Source organism: Hyperolius riggenbachi, chromosome 7 (genome assembly GCF_040937935.1).
Source record: "Hyperolius riggenbachi isolate aHypRig1 chromosome 7, aHypRig1.pri, whole genome shotgun sequence".
In the NCBI taxonomy this organism is placed as follows: domain Eukaryota; kingdom Metazoa; phylum Chordata; class Amphibia; order Anura; family Hyperoliidae; genus Hyperolius; species Hyperolius riggenbachi.
Window position 1 is genome coordinate 213,205,685 of NC_090652.1, and position 27,686 is coordinate 213,233,370.

At 45.1% G+C, this 27,686-nt stretch overlaps 1 protein-coding gene across 1 annotated transcript in view; it reads left to right on the top strand.

The window, feature by feature from the left end:
• LOC137524809 (aldehyde oxidase 1-like) overlaps positions 1-27,686 on the top strand; it is a 198,592-nt gene that overhangs the window by 49,879 nt on the left and 121,027 nt on the right. The window contains exons 7-10 of the mRNA XM_068245134.1: positions 1,630-1,698; positions 3,374-3,454; positions 4,590-4,734; positions 26,773-26,865. Coding sequence (XP_068101235.1) covers positions 1,630-1,698; positions 3,374-3,454; positions 4,590-4,734; positions 26,773-26,865 — 388 coding nt within the window. The remainder of the gene's footprint in view (positions 1-1,629; positions 1,699-3,373; positions 3,455-4,589; positions 4,735-26,772; positions 26,866-27,686) is intronic.

The window sequence follows — 27,686 nt, forward strand, 5'->3', positions numbered from 1 at the left end:
GGGGATGCGGCGGATTACTTGGGAGCACTGAGGCGAACTATAAGGAAGCTTTTGCTACAAAATATTGTATCGAGGGCCGCAAATGGCCCGCGGGCCGCGAGTTTGAGACCCCTGACTTACAACCAGCTCTGTATGCATACATTTAGTGTAGGAACACACTGTGACAACATGCCCTCGTGAGCATTGTTTGAATATTATTGTACTGCAGTAAGTAGTGTGTTGCTATCAAAATAGAAGAGGATAAACCATGCACTCCAGGATTTTGTATGCCATCAAGTAGGAAAAAGAATTGTTCCTCAGTGAAATCAACTGTCACACAAAAACTGTGATAGCTGGGGCTGTTGTGCTGGATCCAGCATTGGGGACTTGTACAGAGTGAGAGAGAGGCACCCTGAACTAACATGGCTACTAGAGCATTCTGCAGCACATAGCATCTGGTATGCTCCTAGCTGATCAGGGGTTTATCCTACAGCAAGATAATGACCCAAAGCATAACTCTGAACTATGCCTGAACTGCCTTAGGAAAAAAAAACAAGATGGTAAGCTTGCAATCTCGGAGGACCTTCAACTTTTTCGAGCTGGATTGGGAAGAACTGGCTAGAAGTGTGAAAGCAAAGCAATCTACAAATACCACATATTTCTGGGAACTTCTGTAACAAATTTGTAAAGAACTTTCTGACTAATATTTGATTTCTATTGTAAATAGAATGCCTCGAGTGTGGTCAGCATTTATTCACACCAAAGGTGGCTACTTTGATGAGTCCAAAGTTTAGAATACATTTTAGTTCATACTGTATGGATTTCATGATTTCTTTTTTAACTTCATTTGATCACGTGTTCTGTGCTTCCATTTCTAAGGAACATTTCTGAGTACAATGAGAAATTTTACATGTTTGAATTTTCATAAAAAAATGGAAAAATTGGGATCTGAGACTTTGACTGGTAGTGATGTGAAGTGTGTTATCCTGGAGTGTATGGCTGTTTTGCATTGTGAATGTAAAGCTACATACACAAGCAGACGTTGTAAATAAACTGCCACCTGAAATTATTCCACCACAAATTATTTAGGTGACCATCCACCATTTGCACATTGCTGAGCTTTCTTATTGAAAACCCAACTTGTTTTGTAGACTGAGTGTAATGGGTACACCTTACATTAAATGCCTTCTTTTAAAATAAATGTATGCAAATTATTCTGGTCCTGAGAACCAGAGGTAGATGACATTCTCCAAGTTTTGATAGTGCAAATTAAGATTATAAATTCAGACTAGCTATTGATGATGGCTGGATTTGCAAAGGGAAAATCTGGGTCACTTTCCCTCTCTGAGCTACGATCTGCAGGATACAAAAAAAAAAGATATAAATTGCCTCTTTAAAGCTCCAAATTGCTGAGTGAAGTGTTATCCCACAGCAGTATAGGCATTTTGGTGTAGCAAATTGCTGTGCCTTTGAGTGTGATTTAAAGTGGTTAGTCCTATAACGGATAGCAGTGCTGTGGTCATGCAGTACAGACTATTGTACAGCCCCTGGGTTCCCCTAGAGTGAACAAAACCAAAAGCTACATCTTTATTGTATATAACATACATTTATTTTTTTTCTTTGACAACTGATAATCGTGTGTTTACTCAGGAACTGAACTGCTGTAAACGTGAACAAAACATGGTCAATGGCCACATGGAGAATGGCATTGCTGATGATGTGAGTACATCGTAGTGTAATTCTGGTAAATTAACCTTTTCACCTCCCCCAGCACAAGTATCTACATCCCTGTATTTACACAAATATAAACAAATACAAACACATGGTTCTGCTTCTATTTTTAGAACACACTAACTCTGTATCTCCATCTTGTGGCCAAAAAGTAAAACCACATCCAAATACCCTATTATACACCTCCCCATACAAAAATGAAATACATTTTCATTATTTTTGAAAAACCCTTTGAGGTGAAATGGTTAAATTAAGCATTGTTTTTTGTTTGATTAATATGTCTGGCCCCATAAATTATAGAGAAATAAAGTATATGGTTGTAAATAGGGGCAACGCAAAAGCCATTTTTTATTGATTGCTCTAGCTTGTTGTGAGTGTGTGTATTGAGAAGATAACTGATTGCTTCTATGGGAAATAACCACTCCCATGAGCACCTGCTTTTGCCTTATTTAAAGTGGTGTAAAACTCAACATTTCTTCTTTGATCTAAAAGATTCTTTACAGCATAAAACCTACTACCTGAAAAAAAATGGTATCAGAATAGCATTCCAACAGTTAAACACAGCATTTTCTTTTTCAGTTGGAAGCTTAAAGTGGTCTAACACCCAGCATTTTAACTTTGCTTTAAAATATTGCTTACAGCTTATAAACTATTATGCCAGATTTTTTTATTAGCAGAAATTCACTGAATGGATTAAACATGACATTTTAGTGCTGCATTTAGCTAGAAATGCTCCTCGTGCTTGCTTGTTTAGTTACGAATGTATCTATCTACAATGTAACAAACAAACACTGCTCTGAGAGAACAAAGAGGGCTTCCCCGGCAGGCTTTTCAAAGGTCTATTTGTATTACAAATAAAGATACATTTTGTAACTACAGATAAGAACGGATGCGGATTCCTAGTTAAATCCAACACTAAAATGTCATGTTTAACCCATTCAGTGAATTTCTGCTTAAAAAAAAATCTGGCATAATAGTTTGTAAGCTGTAAGCAATCTTTTAAAGCAAAGTTGTAATGCTGGGTGTTAAACCGCTTTAAATTCAAAGTTAAGGAAGTGGTTAGATTATCTTAGCAGTGTAAAGTAAACATTCCTAGCAGTGTTGCAGCTGAATACAAGCAGAAAGATTCATTATAATACATAAATACAACAGTTATGAAATATATTACAATGGCAGTTTTAAGAGCAAATACATTTCACTTTGGTAACTTGTAACTTGTAAATGGATGATAATACTTATGCAAAAAAAGCAAATATGATAACTGGACAGGAAATAGTAGAAAAACATGTTTTTATTGAATGTTATGTCAGAGTTTAATTCTGCTTTAAGTCCCAGCAGTATGAGCATGGCTCCCCTTGCTTATTTACTCATACATAGGACTTTCCGGGAATCTTACAGTCTTTTTTTCTGATTAAAAGTTAAAAACTTAAGATAAGACAGAGTATTTTAATGTTTTATAGCTCCCATGTTGTACTTTTGACCCTTTTTATCTATTTCCTGTACCCAGAAGTGTTTCTCTGGGGGGTGGGAGTGACTCTGGGGGGGGGGGTGGGACTGTAAATGTACATGTTTATCTCATCATGTGACATGTAATTTTTTCATTCTATATATGCCTATTTCTCATATTAATACATATGATCAATATTGTTGCCGTTTCATTTAGATATCTTCATTGCATTTAAGCAGAAAAGAATGTTTGCCTTTGGATCCATCACAAGAATTAATTTTTCCTCCTGAGTTAATTGTGAGTTGTTCAAAATTTTCTAAGGGGCAAATCTTTACTTATGCTTTAATTATGCTATAGCATGGGATTCTAGTATATGCTTAGTGTATAATGCATGAACATGTAATAAAACATGCCAAGCAATTAATTCCTTCTATTTACACAAATAATGATGGAACAGAAATTACAGCAATATTTCCCAAATGGGGGACAGATAGATAGCAATAAAATGCAAAAGATGTTCTGTGCCATTTCCCTAATTATCAAAAGCAATTTAATAATGGTTGTTGTCTACAAACTAGAGACTACTAGTAAATTAACCAGCAACAGGCACTGCAACTACAGTACTAAAGGTAGGTTGTACACAATGCAGCATTTGTAACTCCCCGTGTGTCACTGCTTGACGTGGTGTGGCAACATGGTAGCATAAAAAGGTATCATGTTGTGTGTTTGAGTGTGGCCCTGCTCACATATTCGATCAGTGCCTGCCTCTCCACCTCCTATGCAGAGCGCTAGCAAGTGCCTGGCTGGTGCACAAGAGCAGCTTACAGGAATTGAATTCTACTGTATCCAGCATCCCATGTGTCCCGAGAAGGCGTGGTGTTACAGAAAACAGCTGTTGACACAGGCAGCTTCTGTGCTCTGTTGTAAATCTCTTAAAGGCAATCTATTTACCCGGGGCTTCCTCCAGCCTCTTGCAGCTGTCCTGTGCCCTCGCCGCAGCTACGCTCCCAGATGCAGATGTCGACTTCACCAGGTCGGCGTCTACTGCGGCAGTGCGAGAGACGCTCGCGGTCGCGCTGATAGGCCTGTTTTTGATGGTGCAATGTACTAATGCTGGTTTTCAGTCTGAAACCAGTCTAAATGAAGAGGGGATCCCAGTCCAGATCAGTAGTGCTGCTGATAGACTTGGAGCTGTCAGATATTGAAAAGAGGCATTTATCTTTTTACTGTAGAACAATTCTCCACAGGATTTGATATCACTGTTACATGACTGAAAAGTGGTAGCAGAATGGGGAAAGTTTTGCATTAGTGGTTGTAAATAACCACATATGGACGGTGTTACTGACTACGTATATTTTTGGATCAAGCATACTGCATTTTGTTCAGGTTTTATAAATACATATGATCTATATTTTTTCTCTTTTGTCTTCAGCTGATGTCTAATAAACAATCTCCGCATTGCCTGGTATTTCAAGGGGAAAAAAAGAAATGGATAATGTCCTTCAGCCTGGAGGAGCTTCTTGATTTAAAGGTCAAATATCCACAAGCCCCTCTCGTAGTAGGAAATACAAGTATCGGTAAGGAAAAAAAACACAGTTCACAGCACAGGGCGCCAACTACTAACCATAACCTTCCCTCTGGTTCAGGGGTCTATCCTCCAGATCAGGTGTTCTTGTAGCTACAGATCAGGTGAGAAGATCATGATGGTTTATGATCCCAGCAAGATGGGCCCCAAAACTGTGAAGGTCATCAAAAGAGGGAAAAGGAAGGGGAGCCTCCATCAAATGCTGTGGGTAGAGGCCTGCAGCGGGTCGGGTAACCGCAGGTTACCGGAAATACCGTTCGGGTGCGGGTACCCGAATTACGGGTACTGCGTGTGCGGGTGGGGTGCGGGTAGCGGGTGCGGGTCGGGTCGCGGGTAGTCAAAACAAGCATAAAATATTTCTGTATCTTTTGCCTTCTCAAAATCTGTGATGAATGCTGACACCAAAATACTTTCTTGCTGACTTTTTTACTGCTTCTCATCTTTAATGCCAGCAGACTCCTTCCTGCTGTCAAGTTGAGACCTCCCCTCCTCCCATACTAGTGCATATAACTGGGAACATGCCAGTGTGAGATTGAAGACGTGTTTTTCATAGATGGCCAGAAATCACTGGGGCATGCTCTGTTAGAGGAAAAAGTGTGATAGGAAAGCTCTGTCTGTTAGTGACTGGGGATATTTGAAAGGACAGGAGCTAGAGAATGTTCTGGCATGTTCTCTAAAGCTGGAGGGAGGAGGCAGAGAAGCACATTAGTGTTGTCCGGATCATGAACGATTCGAATCTTTGATCCGAATCTCTTTTGTGAGTCGAATCATCCGGATCATCAAAATGAACAGATTCGGATCAAAATGGGTGGAGCCAGGAGCGGCACGCCCCCCTCTCTCAGCGGGCACCAGGGTCCTGGAAGCAGAGCGGAGATGGATCGCTCAGTTGGAGGGGAGCCAGCCTTGCAGGGACAGGTAGTTGGGAGAGGGGATGTTATGATCGCTTCTGCAGCGTTTACTGCTGACTGCAGTGGTATTGCAAACCAAGCAGTTCTAATGTCATTACATGCATTTGCTTGCATAGTTTGGTTTGCACTTAAACTAGTTGCCGATTCCATCTGCAGTCGCTCTGAAGTTAATGACAGTTTAATATGCTTTTGTGTAAACAAACATTGTCTGCTGCAATGGAGGGGCAATCCCTTTCCTGCAGGCTGCATATCATTGTCTGCCTTTTCCTGCTATCAGCCTGTGATTAATTACCATTCACTTGTGTGGGAATCTGCAGGTCTGCTCCCATTGGATGACCTCAGTATAAAGAACTGCTTCCTGCAATGCCTCATGGGCTACCATAGTCTCAGATTCTGTCTGTTACTCTGCTCGTGCCCCACCTCGTTCCTAGTCCGTGTGGACTGCGCTGACTCCTGCGAAGGGGTCAGCGAGTCCTCCTAAGTTCTGCTCTTGTTCTTGAAGTTGTTACTTTGCTTGTCTTGTGTCATATATTGGTTCATCGCCAATATATACGCATACTTGCACGTTTATTATTTTCCTTGTATTCGTGTTACGTTGATACATCAGTGTCGCTGATATATACGTACACGAACTGTTTATATCCTGTGTTCCGTTAGTCAGCGTTCCAGCACGCTGAGCTAGTTATCCTGTTCCTGGTCCTGTTTGTGGATTGCGTTCATCTCTGCGAAGAGATAGCGAATCCTTCTGAGTCCTGTTCCCTGTATTACTCCAGTCTTAGTCAGAGTTCCTGCTTATGTCATATATCGGTTCATTGCCGATATATACATATGTTAGTCAGACGTTACAAATAGTTTCATTGATAGCTGTAATTGTAATACGCTAGGAAATCATGCTTATTGTATATTTATCTGTGTTACGTTCATCTATCTTGATCCTGCTATTTCCTGACTATCCTGTCCTGTCTTGGTGAGGCACGCCATCGCTGCAAACGCATTGGCTACCTCATTCCAGTCTGTTTTATTGTGGACGCTTGCTGTCACTAAGTAGTGGCTAGTTAAGCAAGCGTTCATTCTGTCTACCTGTCCTGATCTCCTCAGTCCTGGTTTATGCGCTCAGCGCTACTTTGCGCTGAGACGTTATTACGAAAGTGTTGTTTGTGGCTGTTCGGATCTGCACCGGCTCTGTGCACCACAATCTCCTATTGGAGTCAGTCCTCTCCTCCACTAAACTGGGGATATCCTGATTCCTTGTGCTGGTGTGTGTACCTCCTTCACGTCAGCTTATGTGTTGCATGCTGACTGTGGAGATTACACCTCCAAGCTTAACATTATGGTAGCCCCATTACCAATCCCCATTGTGGGGGGGGTTCCCAGCAAAAATGACACTGTTTGTTATGGTTCCTGTTCCTTTAAGAAATTTGAGAAACTAAATTCTGAAACAGAAAATGAGTTTTTTTCTGAATGTACCAGGTTTTTTTCCAATCCCGAGCTCCAGGCTACTCCTGTTTCAACGTGGGCCCCACAGTTAATTTATGTTTTGTTTAAGGGAAATTTGTTCCAGTGGGCGTACGATGTCTTGGATCATACGAATTTAAAAGAAAGACCGCTGGAATTTCTAGCGTTTGTGATCCATAACTGGCTGCGCAAAACCGATTTGCCTAGCCCTTTTGATAAGCTCCTGGCAGCTTGTCAATCAGCTGCTCCTTCTACTGCCCACAAAAATAATCAGCAAGCAGATAATTGTTCTGATAACTTTTCTTCTGCTTTGAATAAATCACCTAAGGCAGCAGGGTCTAAAGCCAAACGTAAACACTCCAAAAGAAAAGCGTTACAATCAGCGGAGTCATTGCCCTTAGCGACTGCGCATCAGATCTGTAATGAGACTCCGCCATTAGCCGATAATGAAATTCAGTCACCATTCAGGGGAGTCAAATGGACCTATGAAACTACTAATGAACTTTCATTGCTAGCAAGGGAAAATAAAAGTTCTTGTTTAAATGAATTATCTGAATATGATTATGAAGATATATTACAGAGTATTGAACAGATCAATTTATTCGTGCAGCAAGGGAAATTTGCATACACTACAGTTCAACACTTGCTACAGGTATTGGAGATCCTTAGGAATAAGAAATCGGCCAATCACCTGCTAAATAACCCAATGTATGTTTCTGCCACTAACACATTTGCAAACTATGATCAGCTTGAATGCTCAGCTGTTAAATATGCATGGGATCCTCCATTTGAGAAAGGAGAGATGGAAGCCCTGGTCTATGAATGGAAGAAAGATTCAAGTTCATTTTGTCAGTTTTACAGTGCAAAAAGTGAATTAGTATTGAATGCATGCATTAAGTCTGCCTATAACCTAATAAAAACTGGTGTGTGTGGGTATGACTTTGTGGGTCCATTGTGTGGAAAATGATTTTGGACGATTTTTATGCGATTCAATCAGTTGATACCAGGGAAGACACACTGTCAATTGGAGACTGTCCCACTTCTCCAGTTACTGAGTCCCTGCCATGTCTTGTGAATGTTCCTGTAACTCCACTATGTACCATGGATAACTCAGTGTTACTTCCCAGTAAAACAGAAGCCACTGATACTTTCTTAACCTTGCCCTGCACAAATTTCTCAGCAGAGAATCCAGAGGTCCTGCTGACTTCTGAGTCCAGCCTAGCTAGTACTCATGAGTCTTTGTTCAGTGAAACAGACACCAGAAAAATCTTGCCTGCCTCTGTAAACACTTCTGCAGAAATTACTTGTGTTAATAAAGTTCAACTCCTGTCTGATCCAGCAGATGCCAATAGATGCACTACATCAGTTTCCGAGTCCCAGCAATCCTGTCCAGAAACCTTAGAACCCCAGCATCTGAATTTTCCAGTTTTACAATTGAATGGTGATTCAGATGCACAAACATTGTGTTTTGATCTTCCTGTTTCTACACCTCACTCTAGTTTCGTGAATAGCTCAGAGCGTCTGCTGTGTGAATCCGAAATCGCAGAATTATTACCGTGTTCAGAAAATTTTCCAGTAAATTTGCCCTGTACCATGAATTGTGCAGTAGATCTCTCCAATGAAACTCAGGTCACAGAGTCATTGTGCTGTCCAGCAGGTGCTTCCATGGTTTTGCCCTGCAATATGGACTGTCCAGTGATCCTGTCCAGTGAAGCTGTGGTCGCAGAGTCTTATGCTTCACCCAGTACTTTGGATACTTCAAACCCTCTAGCAGAGGAGTCTGAGGCACTGCTTACCTCAGTTGGTGTTGCAGTAATATTCACTTGTTTAGCAGCTGTTTTGGAATTACAGTCTGCTCTAATAAAACTTGATGAATTTCTGCCCAGCGAAGCAGAAGCCATTGAAATATTGTCCTCGTCAGCAAGTGTGTTAGATACCTTGCCCTGTACACAGTCTGATTTAACCAATGTTGTTGAGTCCCTCCCCAGTGTTGTAACAGCCGAGGAACTCCAGCCCTGTCCTCTGAATGTTTCAGAAGTCTTGCCCTGTAACATGGATAATTCTGATTCTCTGGTCAAAATAATAGAAATCTCAGAATTTCAGTCCGGTCTGATGAGTGTTCCTGAAACCCAGCCCTGTATCCTGAAAGATTCTGGTTCTCTGGCCGTTGTGGCAGAGGTTCCAGAGTCCCCTTCCTGTCCAGGGAATTTCTCAGTTTTGCCTAGTTCAGTGGGGATTGCTGCAATGCTGACTTGTTTTGCAGCCCTTCATGAGCTCCAATCCAGTGTATTTGATGAGTCTCTGTCTAGTCCAGAAGAAGCTATGGGAACCCTGTCTAGTTCAGTGCATACATCAGAATATTTGCCCTGTCTTGTAAATGCCCCTGAACATGATTTGTTAATAACCTTGCTGGAATCAGCGACATCTAAGTCTGATCCTGCAGTTTTTAGTGAGAATCCAGTAACTGTGAAGTCTAGTCATGATGAATTTTTTTTGCCCAGTTCTGGTTTCGGTCCTGTCTTGACTGACTTTGAGGTTCGCAGTTCCTTGACATGCCCAGAGGTTTCTCTTGTGCCGGTGTGCCCAGATGTGCTTCGTATGCCAGAGTGCCCAAGTGTGTCTGTGTCAGCGTGCTCACGTGCTTCCCTAGTGGAGACATGTTCTGATGTTGCCGGTTGGCCTGCATGCCCGGAGATGGTTCTGGTCCCTAAAAGCCCTGATCTTGATGTTTGTCCTTGTGACCCTGACTCTGGAGTTGCCCTGGGTTCCATAGGGGTTCTTGATAGTTCTCCATGTGAGCCTAAGGGGCGTTCTGACCTGTGGGGATCTCTTTGGAGCTTCCAAGTGTTCTGGGAGATCTCTGAGGAAACTTGTCCTGGTACCTTGGACTGGTTCAACAGTGGGTTTTGTGTTGGTAAGGACAGTTCCGGTGGGCATTGCAAAGGCTTTGGCGTTTTTGGACGGTCCCTGGAAGGCGGTGGGTATCGCTCAGAGAGTTTCTTGGGTTTTTTTTCTGGAAGTCGTGGTTCTGATGGGTGTCACACTGGGGCTTGTAGTGCTGACGGGCATGGTTCGGTAGGTTCTGGTTCCAATTGGTCTAGTTTTGGTGAGACTGATTCGGGAGTTTGGTTTTGTCGGGCTAATCCGACCTTCATGAATTTTCGGTCAGATCAGTTTGCTGGATTTCCCACTTCTGATTTTTTGGTTTGGGTGGTTCAGGAGAAATATGTCAGTTTTTATAGGCGTCCAGAGGCCGCGTTTAAGGGGGGGGGGGGTACTGTTATGATCGCTTCTGCAGCGTTTACTGCTGACTGCAGTGGTATTGCAAACCAAGCAGTTCTAATGTCATTACATGCATTTGCTTGCATAGTTTGGTTTGCACTTAAACTAGTTGCCGATTCCATCTGCAGTCGCTCTGAAGTTAATGACACTTTAATATGCTTTTGTGTAAACAAACATTGTCTGCTGCAATGGAGGGGCAATCCCTTTTCTGCAGGCTGCATATCATTGTCTGCCTTTTCCTGCTATCAGCCTGTGATTAATTACCATTCACTTGTGTGGGAATCTGCAGGTCTGCTCCCATTGGATGACCTCAGTATAAAGAACTGCTTCCTGCAATGCCTCATGGGCTACCATAGTCTCAGATTCTGTCTGTTACTCTGCTCGTGCCCCACCTCGTTCCTAGTCCGTGTGGACTGCGCTGACTCCTGCGAAGGGGTCAGCGAGTCCTCCTAAGTTCTGCTCTTGTTCTTGAAGTTGTTACTTTGCTTGTCTTGTGTATATTGGTTCATCGCCAATATATACGCATACTTGCACGTTTATTATTTTCCTTGTATTCGTGTTACGTTGATACATCAGTGTCGCTGATATATACGTACACGAACTGTTTATATCCTGTGTTCCGTTAGTCAGCGTTCCAGCACGCTGAGCTAGTTATCCTGTTCCTGGTCCTGTTTGTGGATTGCGTTCATCTCTGCGAAGAGATAGCGAATCCTTCTGAGTCCTGTTCCCTGTATTACTCCAGTCTTAGTCAGAGTTCCTGCTTATGTCATATATCGGTTCATTGCCGATATATACATATGTTAGTCAGACGTTACAAATAGTTTCATTGATAGCTGTAATTGTAATACGCTAGGAAATCATACTTATTGTATATTTATCTGTGTTACGTTCATCTATCTTGATACTGCTATTTCCTGACTATCCTGTCCTGTCTTGGTGAGGCACGCCATCGCTGCAAACGCATTGGCTACCTCATTCCAGTCTGTTTTATTGTGGACGCTTGCTGTCACTAAGTAGTGGCTAGTTAAGCAAGCGTTCATTCTGTCTACCTGTCCTGATCTCCTCAGTCCTGGTTTATGCGCTCAGCGCTACTTTGCGCTGAGACGTTATTACGAAAGTGTTGTTTGTGGCTGTTCGGATCTGCACCGGCTCTGTGCACCACAATCTCCTATTGGAGTCAGTCCTCTCCTCCACTAAACTGGGGATATCCTGATTCCTTGTGCTGGTGTGTGTACCTCCTTCACGTCAGCTTATGTGTTGCATGCTGACTGTGGAGATTACACCTCCAAGCTTAACAGGGGACATGGGTGCCACTGCCAGATATGTGTGGAGCACACATACTGGCTGCAATGTGCTGCTGATCATAGGCTGTCTGTTGTAGTTGTGAACAAATGGGAAACTTTTGGCTGGGAAGCACAGCTCAGTAACTCTGCTGGGCTGAATGAATGACAGGACAGGTGTCACAGACCGCAAGGCCGGTCTGCGGGTGGGTCAGTCGATCAGCGTCAGAAATCCTCTCACACGGTCATTTGTTCATCACGAAGGGTAACCCGCGTTCGCAATTTGATGAACTGACTCGCGAAGGGAGCGTTCTGATACCAACCGATTCACCACACACATACAATTCAAAGATCTGCCACCAAGCGAGTTACACAGCCCGCTACTGTAATTTTACTAGGACTTGGAGAACGCTCTATTAACCCTTGGCAGTATGCAAGAATCTGGGTCAGATCGTTATGTCTGGGCCGGGTTCTCGCATACGGGTTATAAGTGTATACTTCTATTAAACACAGGGTAGCGATTTCAGGAGAATAGGTACGATTGTGTATGTTCAGCAACAGGTCATAACCGCTAAACTATTTTTAAACGTTTAATAACAAAAATGCATTACATACAGTTATATACACCTATTAACACATAAACACAGAGCTTACAAAATGAAAAGGAATAAAATCAGAAAGTTCTTACTTAGTTAGCTGAGCAGTCCATTTGAAACATGAAGAAAAATAGTCCAGTTTAAAGGTAGGCATTCAGGTTAAAAGTCCTTTGTACACAACATGCGCCCGGTTCTCCTTGAGCACATGTCTGGACCTCCCTAGTCGATGGAAATTGAAGAACTGGGCAGGTTTGGTCCCGCCCCACTTTTTATAGGACCTGAGTTCTGAGCTGTCACTACCTGGAAAGTAGGTGTGTTTAAGGCAGGGTTATCTCCTGGAAGCCAGGTTGCCACCCTTAGACTCAGAGCAAGAAATGTACCAATTTATTAATAATCTGTGTGACTCCGCCCCAGATAGACGCATTGCAAATCCGAGACGATATTCATAAGCGGAATGTGACCCTGTATTAAACGAGGCTATACATGCCTAGTCTGTCGCATTCGCTCTACGCAGGCCGGATAAAGTGGATTCTCTACCGATTCCTGATAGCTAGAAAATTATACTTCAGGTGAACGATAGAACTGTTTCCTAGGTATCAGAAAATGTAATTTTGGTCTTGCTGTGCCAAACCTATTTTGAATTATTAATAAAGTAAATGTTCCCATTGTGTGAAGCTATGAGCTTGGAGGGAAATTTGAATCTCAACCAGTTTGAGCTGGTTTGGTGGAGATGAGCTGAGTGACCAAATGGCTGCCCCCAGGGAAGCGAGCCACTTGTGAAATTCTTTCCTGACACAGGATGTGGGGGGAAGGTTACTGTACTCAGTAAGAGAGAGGGAAATTGACATCTATTGTGCATTTACCCAGGACTGACAGGAACTGTGCACGACCATGCGAAAGTCGATGGCGCTAGCACACGACTTTTCCGTAATGTTCGTCACATCTCTCCCCTACCAATCGGATGCACAGAGTGGGTCTGCCAGACCCGCTCTACGCGCCGCTTAGCTACTAAACAAGTTCTCGACTTCTTATCTGACTGCCCTTTAGACAACTCACCAGAAGCATAAAGTCTCATGGTCCGGTGTGTCCCAGTGTCCGCTTTGCGGATGGTGCGATGCACACCAACAGGCTTACCTCTAAAGGCTTGGCTGGGTTTGCGTAGCGCTTCCTGTAAGGGGGAGAGTCGTTGGCTGACATCCGGGTCACTTCCTGACTCTCGGGTGTCAGCCTGCGAATCTGGAAGCAGCGTGGCATACCCCTGCTCTAACTGACTACACCATGGCACAACATTTTGGTCAGCACAACCTAGGGGGACATGAGAGAACATTTTAAAAACCGAATTAGCCTCCACCTGGGTGGCGAGGCTTGCCCCTTCTCCAGGAAGGCTAGAAGGTGGACCTCTGGGCAGTTTTGCACTGGGTTGCTTCTGCAAGGGGAAGACATGCAAGGGTGAGACAGGGAAGGCACGGCCTGTCTCCACCAGATGTTTGTTAACAGCAGGCAATGGTGGAGCACTCTGGCTGTCATAGCAGGAGGGGAGGTCTAGGCCCCCAGCTGCCTGCTCTGACACCTGGCCTGCTTCCACTGCCCTGCACAGATGTGACCCAGGCAACACAAGACTGTTACCTCTTAGGTTAGAGGCAATCACACTTAAACATAAATCATTTTTAGTAATAGGAGATTCAGCATGAAATCTATTAGCAACATCTGGTACAACATTAACATCACAGTGACGTTCATTTTTCACATCATGTACACAGGTATCTGGAACAACAGTGACAGGTTTAGAAACAGACAAACCGTGCCGTGATTAGACAGCTGTCCATTAGAAACAGGTACCTCTTCCTTGCCTCCTTCCCTAGGAGGGCTAGGTACCATTACCCTGGCTGCCTCCCTCTGTCCCACCCCAAGCTTGTACAGTACCTGAGTGGGTCCAGACTGGCAATCCGGGGTGTTGATCACAGGTTCATTAAAGGATCGTAGGGTGCCAAGATCGGTGCCCAACAGCACAGGCACTGGGATGTCATCTGTCACCCCCACAACTTTTGACTGGCGGCCCCTTCCCCAATCGAGAACAACACGAGCTTTGGCGATGCGTGCGTGTGCGCCACCAACTCCCACAAGTGTGACACTCTCATTAGGCAGGAAATTCGCTCTGGCTACAAGATGAGAGCAAACCAAGGTAAGCTCTGCGCCTGTGTCGCGGAAACCAACAGCGATCTGGTCGTTAACTTCCACGACTTGATGATTTCCGGAAAGTCGAGGATTTGCTGCTCCCATGACGAGGTAGGCGTGTGCAGTAGAGGATGCGCTAGCCACTTCTGCGCTAGGCTCTGGAGACGGCGTCCTCACCTCGGGGCAGGCAGACTTGAGGTGTCCTCGCTGTCCACAGTGGTAACACTTCGGAACATATGTGGCATCAGGCGGATGAGTAGCAGGTGCAGCATCCGGCCTCTGTGGCTGTGGGACCCGATTCCCACGGTTAGCAGGGGGAGGAGAGCTGGGTTGCATACGTCTCCCCCCTTTCCAGCTCTGGGCTGGAGGTTTGCGGCTGTCCGGTACACGGGTGGCCACAAAAGTGTCTGCAAGTTCTGCGGCAGCTTTGGTGGATTCAGGCTTCCGCTCCAAGACAAACTGCTGGACATCTGGAGTGCAGCAGTTCAGCAACTGCTCCTGTACGATGAGGTCCTCCAGACCTTGGTGAGAGTCTTTTTTGAGGCCCCGCGACCACTGCCTGAACACAGTCAGCAGGCGACTCTCCAGGTCGGTGTAAGAGTCGGTGTGGCCTTTCTGCAGGGAGCGAAACTTTTTGCGATAGACCTCTGGGGTCAGCTGGTATTTGGCGATAATTGCAGCTTTTATCGCCTCATAGTCATTGTCTTTCTCAGCGGGTAAGTCCACAAACGCCTCAAGCGCTTTGTCCCGCAAGTTGGGTGTCAGATATCTCGCCCACTGCTCCTGGGGCAGATGATGCTGACGGCAAGTCTTTTCAAATGAGTGTAAATAAGTGTCCGAGTCGGTTCCCTTCTCCATTTCTGGGAATTTAAACTTTGGAGTCCCAAACGGGTCTGCTGTGGGCCGGGGTTCCGGAGCACTTTGTGAGAGATTTTGGCCTTGCCCTCGCAGTTTGGCCATTTCAAGGTCGTGTCGGCGGGCGGATTCTCTCTCTGCCACCTCTTTCTCAGCAAGCCACCGGCGCTCTGCCCGGTCCGCTTCTCGCTCTGAGGCTTCCCTCTCCGCCTGGCGTTCGGCACGGTCAGCATTTTCTCTGACAATCTGCATGTACAGCTCAGGATTTGTATCCGCCAGCCTTTGCAAAGCATGCTGCATTCCAGCCTCAGGAACACGGGAAAGGTTTGCAGGGACAGGCTCCCGCCGGTTACCATGCTACTCAGCATTTAAAGCGATCGGTTTAGACGCGGTTCCGTTTTCCTCTGGGTCTGGAAGTGGGTCACTGTGCTCCAACCGCTCACTTCCCTCTGCCCCAGTTACAGCCAGAGCCGGGACAAGGTCCTCCAGCACCCAAGGCTGAGACACCAAAGTGCGCCCCTCCATCCCTCCCACCCCAGCTGTCACACACTGATTGCTATTAGACTAAGAGGCGCCACAGGGTCAACAACCTCCCCAACACCTTAATATCTAGTTATCTGGCTTGCAGTCACTGCCATGTATCCCCTTTTCTTATTTCTTTCTGCTTCAAACACAATTAGGAATGACAGCTGAATGAATTGTGCGCCCCTCCTACACTGCGCCCTGAGGCCGGAGCCTCTCCAGCCTATGCCTCGGCCCGGCCCTGGTTACAGCACCGTATAAACCAGGAGTGTGCTCTCCCAGCATCTGCTCCGGCTGGGTATCCAGTCGCAATAAGTCGTCGATCAATTGCGCTTTCTTTTTTCTATACGTCATAATGCCTTTTTCCTCACACAAGTTTACTAGGTCTGCCACTGACATTTTCTTGTATCTTGCTACAGCCATTTTTGCCAAATAAAAGATAGGATAGCAAAAGAGATTGGGGGGGGGGGGAACTCTGTGCTACACGTTTAGTCTATATAAATGGTAATGCACCGGTTATCGACCACAGATTTTTGATCTGTTCTGGCAGGTTAACCACTTGAGGACCGTGGGCTTTCTACCCCTTAAGGACCGGCCACTTTTTTTCCATTCAGACCACTGCAGCTTTCACGGTTTATTGCTCGCTCATACAACCTACCACCTAAATGAATTTTGGCTCCTTTTCTTGTCACTAATAAAGCTTTCTTTTGGTGCTATTTGATTGCTCCTGCGATTTTTACTTTTTATTATATTCATCAAAAAAGACATGAATTTTGGCAAAAAAATGATTTTTTTAACTTTCTGTGCTGATATTTTTCAAATAAAGTAAAATTTCTGTATACATGCAGCGCGAAAAATGTGGACAAACATGTTTTGGATAAAAAAAAACCCATTCAGTGTATATTTATTGGTTTGGGTAAAAGTTATAGCGTTTACAAACTATGGTGCAAAAAGTGAATTTTCCCATTTTCAAGCATCTCTGACTTTTCTGACCCCCTGTCATGTTTCATGAGGGGCTAGAATTCCAGGATAGTATAAATACCCCCCAAATGACCCCATTTTGGAAAGAAGACATCCCAAAGTATTCACTGAGAGGCATAGTGAGTTCATAGAAGATATTATTTTTTGTCACAAGTAAGCGGAAATGACACTTTGTGAGAAAAAAAAAAAAAAGTTTCCATTTCTTCTAACTTGCGACAAAAAAAAATGAAATCTGCCACGGACTCACCATGCCCCTCTCTGAATACCTTGAAGGGTCTACTTTCCAAAATGGGGTCATTTGTGGGGTGTGTTTACTGTCCTGACATTTTGGGGGGTGCTAAATTGTAAGCACCCCTGTAAAGCCTAAAGGTGCTCATTGGACTTTGGACCCCTTAGCGCAGTTAGGCTGCAAAAAAGTGCCACACATGTGGTATTGCCGTACTCAGGAGAAGTAGTATAATGTGTTTTGGGGTGTATTTTTACACATACCCATGCTGGGTGGGAGAAATATCTCTGTAAATGACAATTTGTTAATTTTTTTTACACACAATTGTCCATTTACAGAGATATTTCTCCCACTCAGCATGGGTATGTGTAAAAATACACCACAAAACACATTATACTACTTCTCCTGAGTACGGCGATACCACATGTGTGGCACTTTTTTGCACCCTAACTGCGCTAAAGGGCCCAAAGTCCAATGAGTACCTTTAGGATTTCACAGGTCATTTTGAGAAATTTCGTTTCAAGACTACTCCTTACGGTTTAGGGCCCCTAAAATGCCAGGGCAGTATAGGAACCCCACAAATGACCCCATTTTAGAAAGAAGACACCCCAAGGTATTCCGTTAGGAGTATGGTGAGTTCATAGAAGATTTTATTTTTTGTCAAAAGTTAGCGGAAAATGACACTTTGTGAAAAAACACAATTAAAATCAATTTCCGCTAACTTTTGACAAAAAATAAAATCTTCTATGAACTCACCATACTCCTAACGGAATACCTTGGGGTGTCTTCTTTCTAAAATGGGGTCATTTGTGGGGTTCCTATACTGCCCTGGCATTTTAGGGGCCCTAAACCGTGAGGAGTAGTCTTGAAACGAAATTTCTCAAAATGACCTGTGAAATCCTAAAGGTACTCATTGGACTTTGGGCCCTTTAGCGCAGTTAGGGTGCAAAAAAGTGCCACACATGTGGTATCGCCATACTCGGGAGAAGTAGTACAATGTGTTTTGGGGTGTATTTTTACACATACCCATGCTGGGTGGGAGAAATACCTCTGTAAATGGACAATTGTGTGTAAAAAAATCAAAAGATTGTCATTTACAGAGGTATTTCTCCCACCCAGCATGGGTATGTGTAAAAATACACCCCAAAACACATTGTACTACTTCTCCCGAGTACGGCGATACCACATGTGTGGCACTTTTTTGCACCCTAACTGCACTAAGGGGCCCAAAGTCCAATGAGTACCTTTAGGATTTCACAGGTCATTTTTGTTTCAAGACTACTCCTCACGGTTTAGGGCCCCTAAAATGCCAGGGCAGTATAGGAACCCCACTAATGACCCCATTTTAGAAAGAAGACACCCCAAGGTATTCCGTTAGGAGTATGGTGAGTTTATAGAAGTTTTTATTTTTTTGGCACAAGTTAGCGGAAATTGATTTTAATAGTTTTTTTTCACAAAGTGTCATTTTCCGCTAACTTGTGACAAAAAATAAAATCTTCTATGAACTCACCATACTCCGTACGGAATACCTTTGGGTGTCTTCTTTCTAGAATGGGGTCATTTGTGGGGTTCCTATACTGCCCTGGCATTTTAGGGGCCCTAAACCGTGAGGAGTAGTCTTGAAACCAAATGTCGCAAAATGACCTGTGAAATCCTAAAGGTACTCATTGGACTTTGGGCCCCTTAGCGTACTTAGGGTGTAAAAAAGTGCCACACATGTGGTACCGCCGTACTCAGAAGAAGTAGTATAATGCGTTTTGGGGTGTATTTTTACACATACCCATGCTAAGTGGGAGAAATATCTCTGTAAATGACAATTGTTTGATTTTTTTACACACAATTGTCCATTTACATAGAAATTTCTCCCACCCAGCATGGGTATGTGTAAAAATACACCCCAAAACACATTATACTACTTTTCCTGAGTACGGCGGTACCACATGTGTGACACTTTTTTGCAGCCTAGGTGCGCTAAGGGGCCCAACGTCCTATTCACAGGTCATTTTGAAGCATTTGTTTTCTAGACTACTCCTCGCGGTTTAGGGCCCCTAAAATGCCAGGGCAGTATAGGAACCCCACAAGTGACCCCATTTTAGAAAGAAGACACCCCAAGGTATTCCGTTAGGTGTATGGCGAGTTCATAGAAGATTTTATTTTTTGTCACAAGTTAGTGAAAAATGACACTTTGTAAAAAAAAACCAATAAAAATTAATTTCCGCTAACTTTTGACAAAAAATAAAATCTTCTATGAACTCGTCATACACCTAACAGAATACCTTGGGGTGTCTTTTTTTCTAAAATGGGGTCACTTGTGGGGTTCCTATACCGCCCTGGCATTTTACAGGCCCAAAACCGTGAGTAGTCTGGAAACCAAATGTCTCAAAATGACTGTTCAGGGGTATAAGCATCTGCAAATTTTGATGACAGGTGGTCTATGAGGGGGCGAATTTTGTGGAACCGGTCATAAGCAGGGTGGCCTTTTAGATGACAGGTTGTATTGGGCCTGATCTGATGGATAGGAGTGCTAGGGGGGTGACAGGAGGTGATTGATGGGTGTCTCAGGGGGTGGTTAGAGGGGAAAATAGATGCAATCAATGCACTGGGGAGGTGATCGGAAGGGGGTCTGAGGGGGATCTGAGGGTTTGGCCGAGTGATCAGGAGCCCACACGGGGCAAATTGGGGCCTGATCTGATGGGTAGGTGTGCTAGGGGGTGACAGGAGGTGATTGATGGGTGTCTCAAGGTGTGATTAGAGGGGGGAATAGATGCAAGCAATGCACTGGCGAGGTGATCAGGGCTGGGGTCTGAGGGCATTCTGAGGGTGTGGGCGGGTGATTGAGTGCCCTAGGGGCAGATAGGGGTCTAATCTGATAGGTAGCAGTGACAGGGGGTGATTGATGGGTAATTAGTGGGTGTTTAGGGTAGAGAATAGATGGAAACACTGCGCTTGGGTGGTGATCTGATGTCGGATCTGCGGGCGATCTATTGGTGTGGGTGGGTGATCAGTTTGCCCGCAAGGGGCAGGTTAGGGGCTGATTGATGGGTGGCAGTGACAGCGGGTGATTGATGGGTGGCAGTGACAGGGGGTGATTGATGGGTGGCAGTGACAGGGGGTGATTGATGGGTGATTGATAGGTGATTGACAGGTAATCAGTGGGTTATTACAGGGGAGAACAGATGTAAATATTGCACTGGCGAATTGATAAGGGGGGGTCTGAGGGCAATCTGAGCGTGTAGGCGGGCGATTGGGTGCCCGCAAGGGGCAGATTAGGGTCTGATCTGATGGGTAACAGTGACAGGTGGTGATAGGGGGTGATTGATGGGTGATTGATGGGTAATTAGTGGGTGTTTAGAGGAGAGAATAGATGGAAACACTGCGCTTGGGTGGTGATCTGATGTCGGATCTGCGGGCGATCTATTGGTGTGGGTGGGTGATCAGTTTGCCCGCAAGGGGCAGGTTAGGGGCTGATTGTTGGGTGGCAGTGACAGGGGGTGATTGATGGGTGATAGGTGATTGGCAGGTGATTGACAGGTGATCAGTGGGTTATTACAGGGAAGGACAGATGTAAATATTGCACTAGCGAATTGATAAGGGGGGGGGTCTGAGGGCAATCTGAGCGTGTAGGCGGGTGATTGGGTGCCCGCAAGGGGCAGATTAGGGTCTGATCTGATAGGTAACAGTGACAGGTGGTGATAGGGAGTGATTGATGGGTGATTGATGGGTAATTAGTGGGTGTTTAGAGGAGAGAATAGATGTAAACGCTGCGCTTGGGTGGTGATCTGATGTCGGATCTGCGGGCGATCTATTGGTGTGGGTGGGTGATCAGATTGCCCGCAAGGGGCAGGTTAGGGGCTGATTGTTGGGTGGCAGTGACAGGGGGTGATTGATGGGTGATAGGTGATTTTGCAGGTGATTGACAGGTGATCAGTGGGTTATTACAGGGAAGGACAGATGTAATTAACGCACTGGCGAATTGATAAGGGGGGGGGGTCTGAGGGCAATCTGAGCGTGTGGGCGGGTGATTGGGTGCCCGCAAGGGGCAGATTAGGGTCTGATCTGATAGGTAACAGTGACAGGTGGTGATAGGGGGTGATTGATGGGTGATTGATGGGTAATTAGTGGGTGTTTAGAAAAGATAACAGATGTAAACGATACATTTGGGAGGTAATCTGATGGCGGGTTTGCGGGCGATCTAATGGTGTGGGTGGGTGATCAGATTGCCCGCAAGGGGCAGGTTAGGGGCTGATTGATGGGTGGCAGTGACAGGGGGTGACAGGGGTTGATTGATGGGTGATAGGTGATTGGCAGGTGATTGACAGGTGATCAGTGGGTTATTACAGGGAAGAACAGATGTAATTAATGCACTGGTGAATTGATAAGGGGGGGTCAGAGGGCAATCTGAGCATGTGGGCGGGTGATTGGGTGCCCGCAAGGGGCAGATTAGGGTCTGATCTGATAGGTAAAAGTGACAGGTGGTGATAGGGGGTGATTGATGGGTGATTGATGGGTAATTAGTGGGTGTTTAGAGGAGAGAATAGATGTAAACAATGGATTTGGGAGGTGATCTGATGTCGGATCTGCGGGCGATCTATTGGTGTGGGGGGGTGATCAGATTGCCCGCAAGGGGCAGGTTAGGGGCTGATTGATGGGTGGCAGTGACAGGGGGTGATTGACGGGTGATTGACAGGTGATTGACAGGTGATTGACAGGTGATTGACAGGTGATCAGGGGGATAGATGCATACAGTAAACAGGGGTGGTGGTCTGGGGGGGGGGTCTGGGGAGAATCTGAGGGGTGGGGGGTGATCAGGAGGGGGCAGGGAGCAGGGGGGGGGGATAAAAAAAAAATAGCGTTGACAGATAGTGACAGGGAGTGATTGATGGGTGATTAGGGAGGTGATTGGGTGCAAACAGGGGTCTGGGGGGTGGGCAGGGGGGGGTCTGATGGGTGCTGTGGGCGATCTGGGGCAGGGGGGGGGAGAAATCAGTGTGCTTGGGTGCAGACTAGAGTGGCTGCAGCCTGCCCTGGTGGTCCCTTGGACACTGGGACCACCAGGGCAGGAGGCAGCCTGTATAATACACTTTGTAAACATTACAAAGTGTATTATACACTTTGTATGCGGCGATCGCGGGGTTAACATCCCGCCGGCGCTTCCGTATAGCCGGCGGGATGTTGCGGCGGGCGAGCGGTGACAGTAGCCGGCGGAGGATCGCGTCATGGATGACGCGATCGCTCCGCCCATGCCCTTAGAAGGACCGCCGCCTCTGTGGGTGAGCCGGTCCTTCAGGGCTCCACTTCCCGGCCGCCTCTGTGCGTTAGGCGGTCGGGAAGTGGTTAATCAAATAACGTTGCCGTTGATGTTCTAAACATACACAAATCCCAATACGCTGCCAAACAATGTCACAGACCGCAAGGCCGGTCTGCGGGTGGGTCAGTCGATCAGCGTCAGAAATCCTCTCACACGGTCATTTGTTCATCACGAAGGGTAACCCGCGTTCGCAATTTGATGAACTGACTCGCGAAGGGAGCGTTCTGATACCAACCGATTCACCACACACATACAATTCAAAGATCTGCCACCAAGCGAGTTACACAGCCCGCTACTGTAATTTTACTAGGACTTGGAGAACGCTCTATTAACCCTTAGCAGTATGCAAGAATCTGGGTCAGATCGTTATGTCTGGGCCGGGTTCTCGCACACGGGTTATAAGTGTATACTTCTATTAAACACAGGGTAGCGATTTCAGGAGAATAGGTACAATTGTGTATGTTCAGCAACAGGTCATAACCGCTAAACGATTTTTAAACGTTTAATAACAAAAATGCATTACATACAGTTATATACACCTATTAACACATAAACACAGAGCTTAAAAAATGAAAAGGAATAAAATCAGAAAGTTCTTACTTAGTTAGCTGAGCAGTCTATTTGAAACATGAAGAAAAATAGTCCAGTTTAAAGGTAGGCATTCAGGTTAAAAGTCCTTAGTACACAACATGCGCCCGGTTCTCCTTGAGCACATGTCTGGACCTCCCTGGTCGATGGAAATTGAAGAACTGGGCAGGATTGGTCCCGCCCCACTTTTTATAGGACCTGAGTTCTGGGCTGTCACTACCTGGAAAGTAGGTGTGTTTAAGGCAGGGTTATCTCCTGGAAGCCAGGTTGCCACCCTCAGACTCAGAGCAAGAAATGTACCAATTTATTAATAATCTGTGTGACTCCGCCCCAGATAGGCGCATTGCAAATCCGAGACGATATTCATAAGCGGAATGTGACCCTGTATTAAACGAGGCTATACATGCCTAGTCTGTCGCATTCGCTCTACGCAGGCTGGATAAAGTGGATTCTCTACCGATTCCTGATAGCTAGAAAATTATACTTCAGGTGAACGATAGAACTGTTTCCTAGGTATCAGAAAATGTAATTTTGGTCTTGCTGTGCCAAACCTATTTTGAATTATTAATAAAGTAAATGTTCCCATTGTGTGAAGCTATGAGCTTGGAGGGAAATTTGAATCTCAACCAGTTTGAGCTGGTTTGGTGGAGATGAGCTGAGTGACCAAATGGCTGCTCCCCAGGGAAGCGAGCCACTTGTGAAATTCTTTCCTGACACAGGATGTGGGGGGAAGGTTACTGTACTCAGTAAGAGAGAGGGAAATTGACATCTATTGTGCATTTACCCAGGAAGAACAGGAACTGTGCACGACCATGAGAAAGTCAATGTCGCTAGCGCACGACTTTTCCGTAATGTTCGTCACAACAGGCACTGTGATTGCTGTGCAATATGATCCTCCTGCACTGCTCTAAACAGCTGCACTTATCTTCTCCCTAAATTTATGATGTGTTCGAGGTGAGAAAAGGGGAATGCTTTCTTTCACTGTGAGACGTTTGCATTCAGAGTATGCAGATGAACATATAGGTGAAATATATGTAAAGCATATGATTGCAATTGGGTATTGTGTGCAAAAAAACATTTCTGCTCTCTGCTCACCCCTCTTCGTTCACCTCCTCCCTTCTGTTCATTCCCTGCCCGTCTCTGTCCACCATCCCCCCTTCTCTATCTGTCCACCCCCCTTCCCTTTTCTGTCTGTCCACCCCCCCCCCTCCCCTTCTCTTGTCTGTCCACCTCCCCTCCCCTTCTCTGTCTGTCCACTGCAGGAAAAGTCCTGTCCTGCCAGTCATTTCACCCCCGAATGCTTCCCTAGTAAAATGATCCGAGATTCGGATCAAAGATCCGGATCTTTTCAAAGATCCGATTCAAATCATCCGAATCATTGAAAAGATCCGAACTTCCCATCTCTAAAGCACATGGCAGATAGAGAAGCACATGCCTCATGTGACAAGATCTACAGACAGTGTAGCTGCATCCACAACCATCTAACACACATGTATGTTTTTGCTACATATGACAAGAATAATTAAATACAGGATTTTATCATACAGATACAAGACAATGAGGCAGATTTATCAACACAAGTGCATGCAAAATGGAGAGAAATCTATTGCAAAAGTGAAACAATTGATGTGTGCTGGTTTTTATTTTCTTTTGGTTGTGAGAAATCTGCTCCAGTTAACTTTGATTCTGATTGGTAAGTCCTGAGTAGGTGTGCACATACAGTATATTTGTTCTTCCTGCTTAAAAGCCTTGTTGTACTCTTATGCAATCCTGATTTTCTTAATGAATTACCGTTTATTTCACTGTTGAGCTGCTGTAATAAAGAAAAGATAATTTAGGGTGTATATACACATTCAATTTGGATTGGCCAATTGACTTTCAATTTTACATCTCCCATGTAGTATGAGAGATTACCTACTCAATTTGCTCATAGTCGTTACAGCCGCACGACGCAAAGCAATCGCACATACTCCTCGTATCCACATTGACAAGTTAATTTTGGCACATAACTATTTCTTCTCAAGCCTACACATTTTTGCACAGGTAGATCTGCCAAGCACCTTCATTCAGCAGTAGCTCATCATTATCAAATAAAAGTTCTAACAGAAGTAATTGCACTTTGGGGGTGCATACACACACAATTTTGATTGGCTGATTTTGATTGACCCTCATACTACATGGAAAATCAAGATTGTGTGTTTATATGCACTTTTAAATCTGAAAATTATTTATATGAGCCTGGAGTCTGGACGCAGTGTCTATTCCTTGCAACTCATAGCTGCAGCGGTGAAAGTGTCACGCTAGCCACCACAATGCATGCTGGGAGATGTAGTACATACATGTGTCTACATCTCCTGTGATTACATTAATGTACTACGTCTCCCAGTGTGCATTGCAGTGGCCAGGGGGGTGGGACACTTCCGCTAGATGTAGTGTAGATGGGGAGCAGCCTACAGCATACAGGGACAGGGATGTGGGAGCTCTGCTCTGCTATTTGTTGTTTGAGCAGGGCTGTTACTTTTCGGTTTTTATTGATTTAAACAAGCTGGTATTAAATACAGCTTAAAGCGGGTTGCGGGTGGGGTGTGGGTAGCGGGTCTGCGGGTCGGGTGCTGGTAGCCGGTCTGTGGGTGCAGGTCGTTGCTTAAAATTTGCATGCAAACCACATTTTTAAGCATCTCATTGATGATTTCTATTGCCAACATTACATCTGCATTCCTCACTGGCATTGGGCATGCAAATTTAATGCAAACTGCATATTCAAACTAGAATTATTTGCGTCACACTGACCAACTCCTGTGTTGTGATCCAAACATAGTAAGACAGCTGCCACAATAAAGTAATTACAGCTTTGAACTCATCTTAAAAATCAAATGAGAGGTACAGATACCAGCGAGTAACAAATACACACAAACTGCTCCGTAGTTCATGTATCGTACACTAAGAACATCCAACACTACAAGCGCATGTTGTTTTGGTAGAACCAAATACAAGAAACAGTAGGTTGAGAGCAATGCCCAGGGCTGGATTTCTGGAAAGGCCACGAAGGCCCGGGCCTTGGGCAGCTGCAGCCCAAGGAGGCACATAGATGTGAAATAGGGGTTGCTGCACATAAAAGAAAAGGCTTCAAATGGGGAGCAACACATGAAAAAGGGGAGATGATGCCCAAGAGCATTGTATGTGAAAGAAAGGAGCTATAGTACATGGGCATTACACATGGAAGAGGGGGCTACACATGGAATGGGAGGGGCGCTGCTGCGCATGGAAGGGGAGCTAAACATACTTGGCCTAGAGGCAAACAAAGTATGAATTTGGCCTTGGCAATGCCCCTACAAGCTAATATACTACTGTATCCAGGGCCGGGCCGAGGCATAGGCTGGAGAGGCTCCAGCCTCAGGGCGCAGTGTAGGAGGGGGCGCACAATTCATTCAGCTGTCATTCCTAATAGTGTTTGAAGCAGAAAGAAACAAGAAAAGGGGATACATGGCAGTGACTGCAAGCCAGATAACTAGATATTAAGGTGTTGGGGCGGTTGTGGGCCCTGTGGCGCCTCTTAGTCTAATAGCAATCAGTGTGTGACGGCTGGGGTGGCAGGGATGAAGGGGCGCACTTTGGTGTCTCAGCCTTGGGTGCTGGAGGACCTTGTCCCGGCTCTGACTGTCTCTCATCTGTTTCTCTTTGGTGAACAATTTGTAATTTAAAGTCTACTAGGTGACCACATAAAATTTATGTTGGGTATTTTTAACATCTATTTTTACAGTCATAGAAAAGATCAGACAGAGAGAATATAACCACATGCACGGATTATAATGTTATTTCTGCATATTATAAAATGTCATTCTTTCTATCTGCAGGGCCTGAGGTTAAGTTCAAAGGAACATTTCACCCAGTGATGATTTCAATTGGAAGAATTGCTGAACTTCACACTGTGAAATATACAGTAGATGGTATGTGTTGCCTTCCATGCTCTCACCCCGCAATACCTGTGTACAAAAGTGGAAATTCTCCCATACCAATCACTGTATTTATAAAAAGCGTTTCAGAGTTTACTGCAATAAAGTTGTTTAACCTCTTGAGGACCACAGTGCTAAACCCCCTAGTGACCTGGCCATTTTTAGTCAAATAGGCCACTGCAGCTTTAAGGCACAGCACACAAGTGATTCCCCCCCCCCTTTTCTCCCCACCAACAGAGCTCTCTGTTGGTGGGGTCTGATCGCTCCCACCATGTTTTTTTTTTTTTGTACAAATATTATCAGTGTTTTTTTTAAATAAAAAAGCGTGTTTCTTTAAATATCTTCCCTCCCTCCCTCCCCACAGCCAGCCAATCATGGCGATCGGCTGTCATAGGCTTCTGCTTATGAGAGCCGATCGCTCTCCAGTGTCCCAGGGGGACAGCCGTGTCACACGGCTGTCCCCAGTACAGCGCTGCTGCCGATCGCAGCGCTGTACATGTAAATAGACGGCGATCACGCCGTCTAACAGTCTCCCAAGCCGCGATTGCCGCTCTGAGACTGGAGGCGGGGTGAAGCTCCGCCCCCAAGCAGGAGAAGCGCGCGCATCCTGCGTGTGATCTCCTTCATTAGCTGGCCCCTGGACTTTACGCCAGTCCTGGGGCTGCCGCCATGGCCACGCCCATCGGCATGACGCGGTTGGCAGGAGGTTAATGATGACTGTTGACCAGTTGCTTTGGTCAGGTCTTATGCTAGCATTAATATATAAATTATCATGCTTTGTGATATTAAAAAAATAAATGGTGTCTTCCCTCATC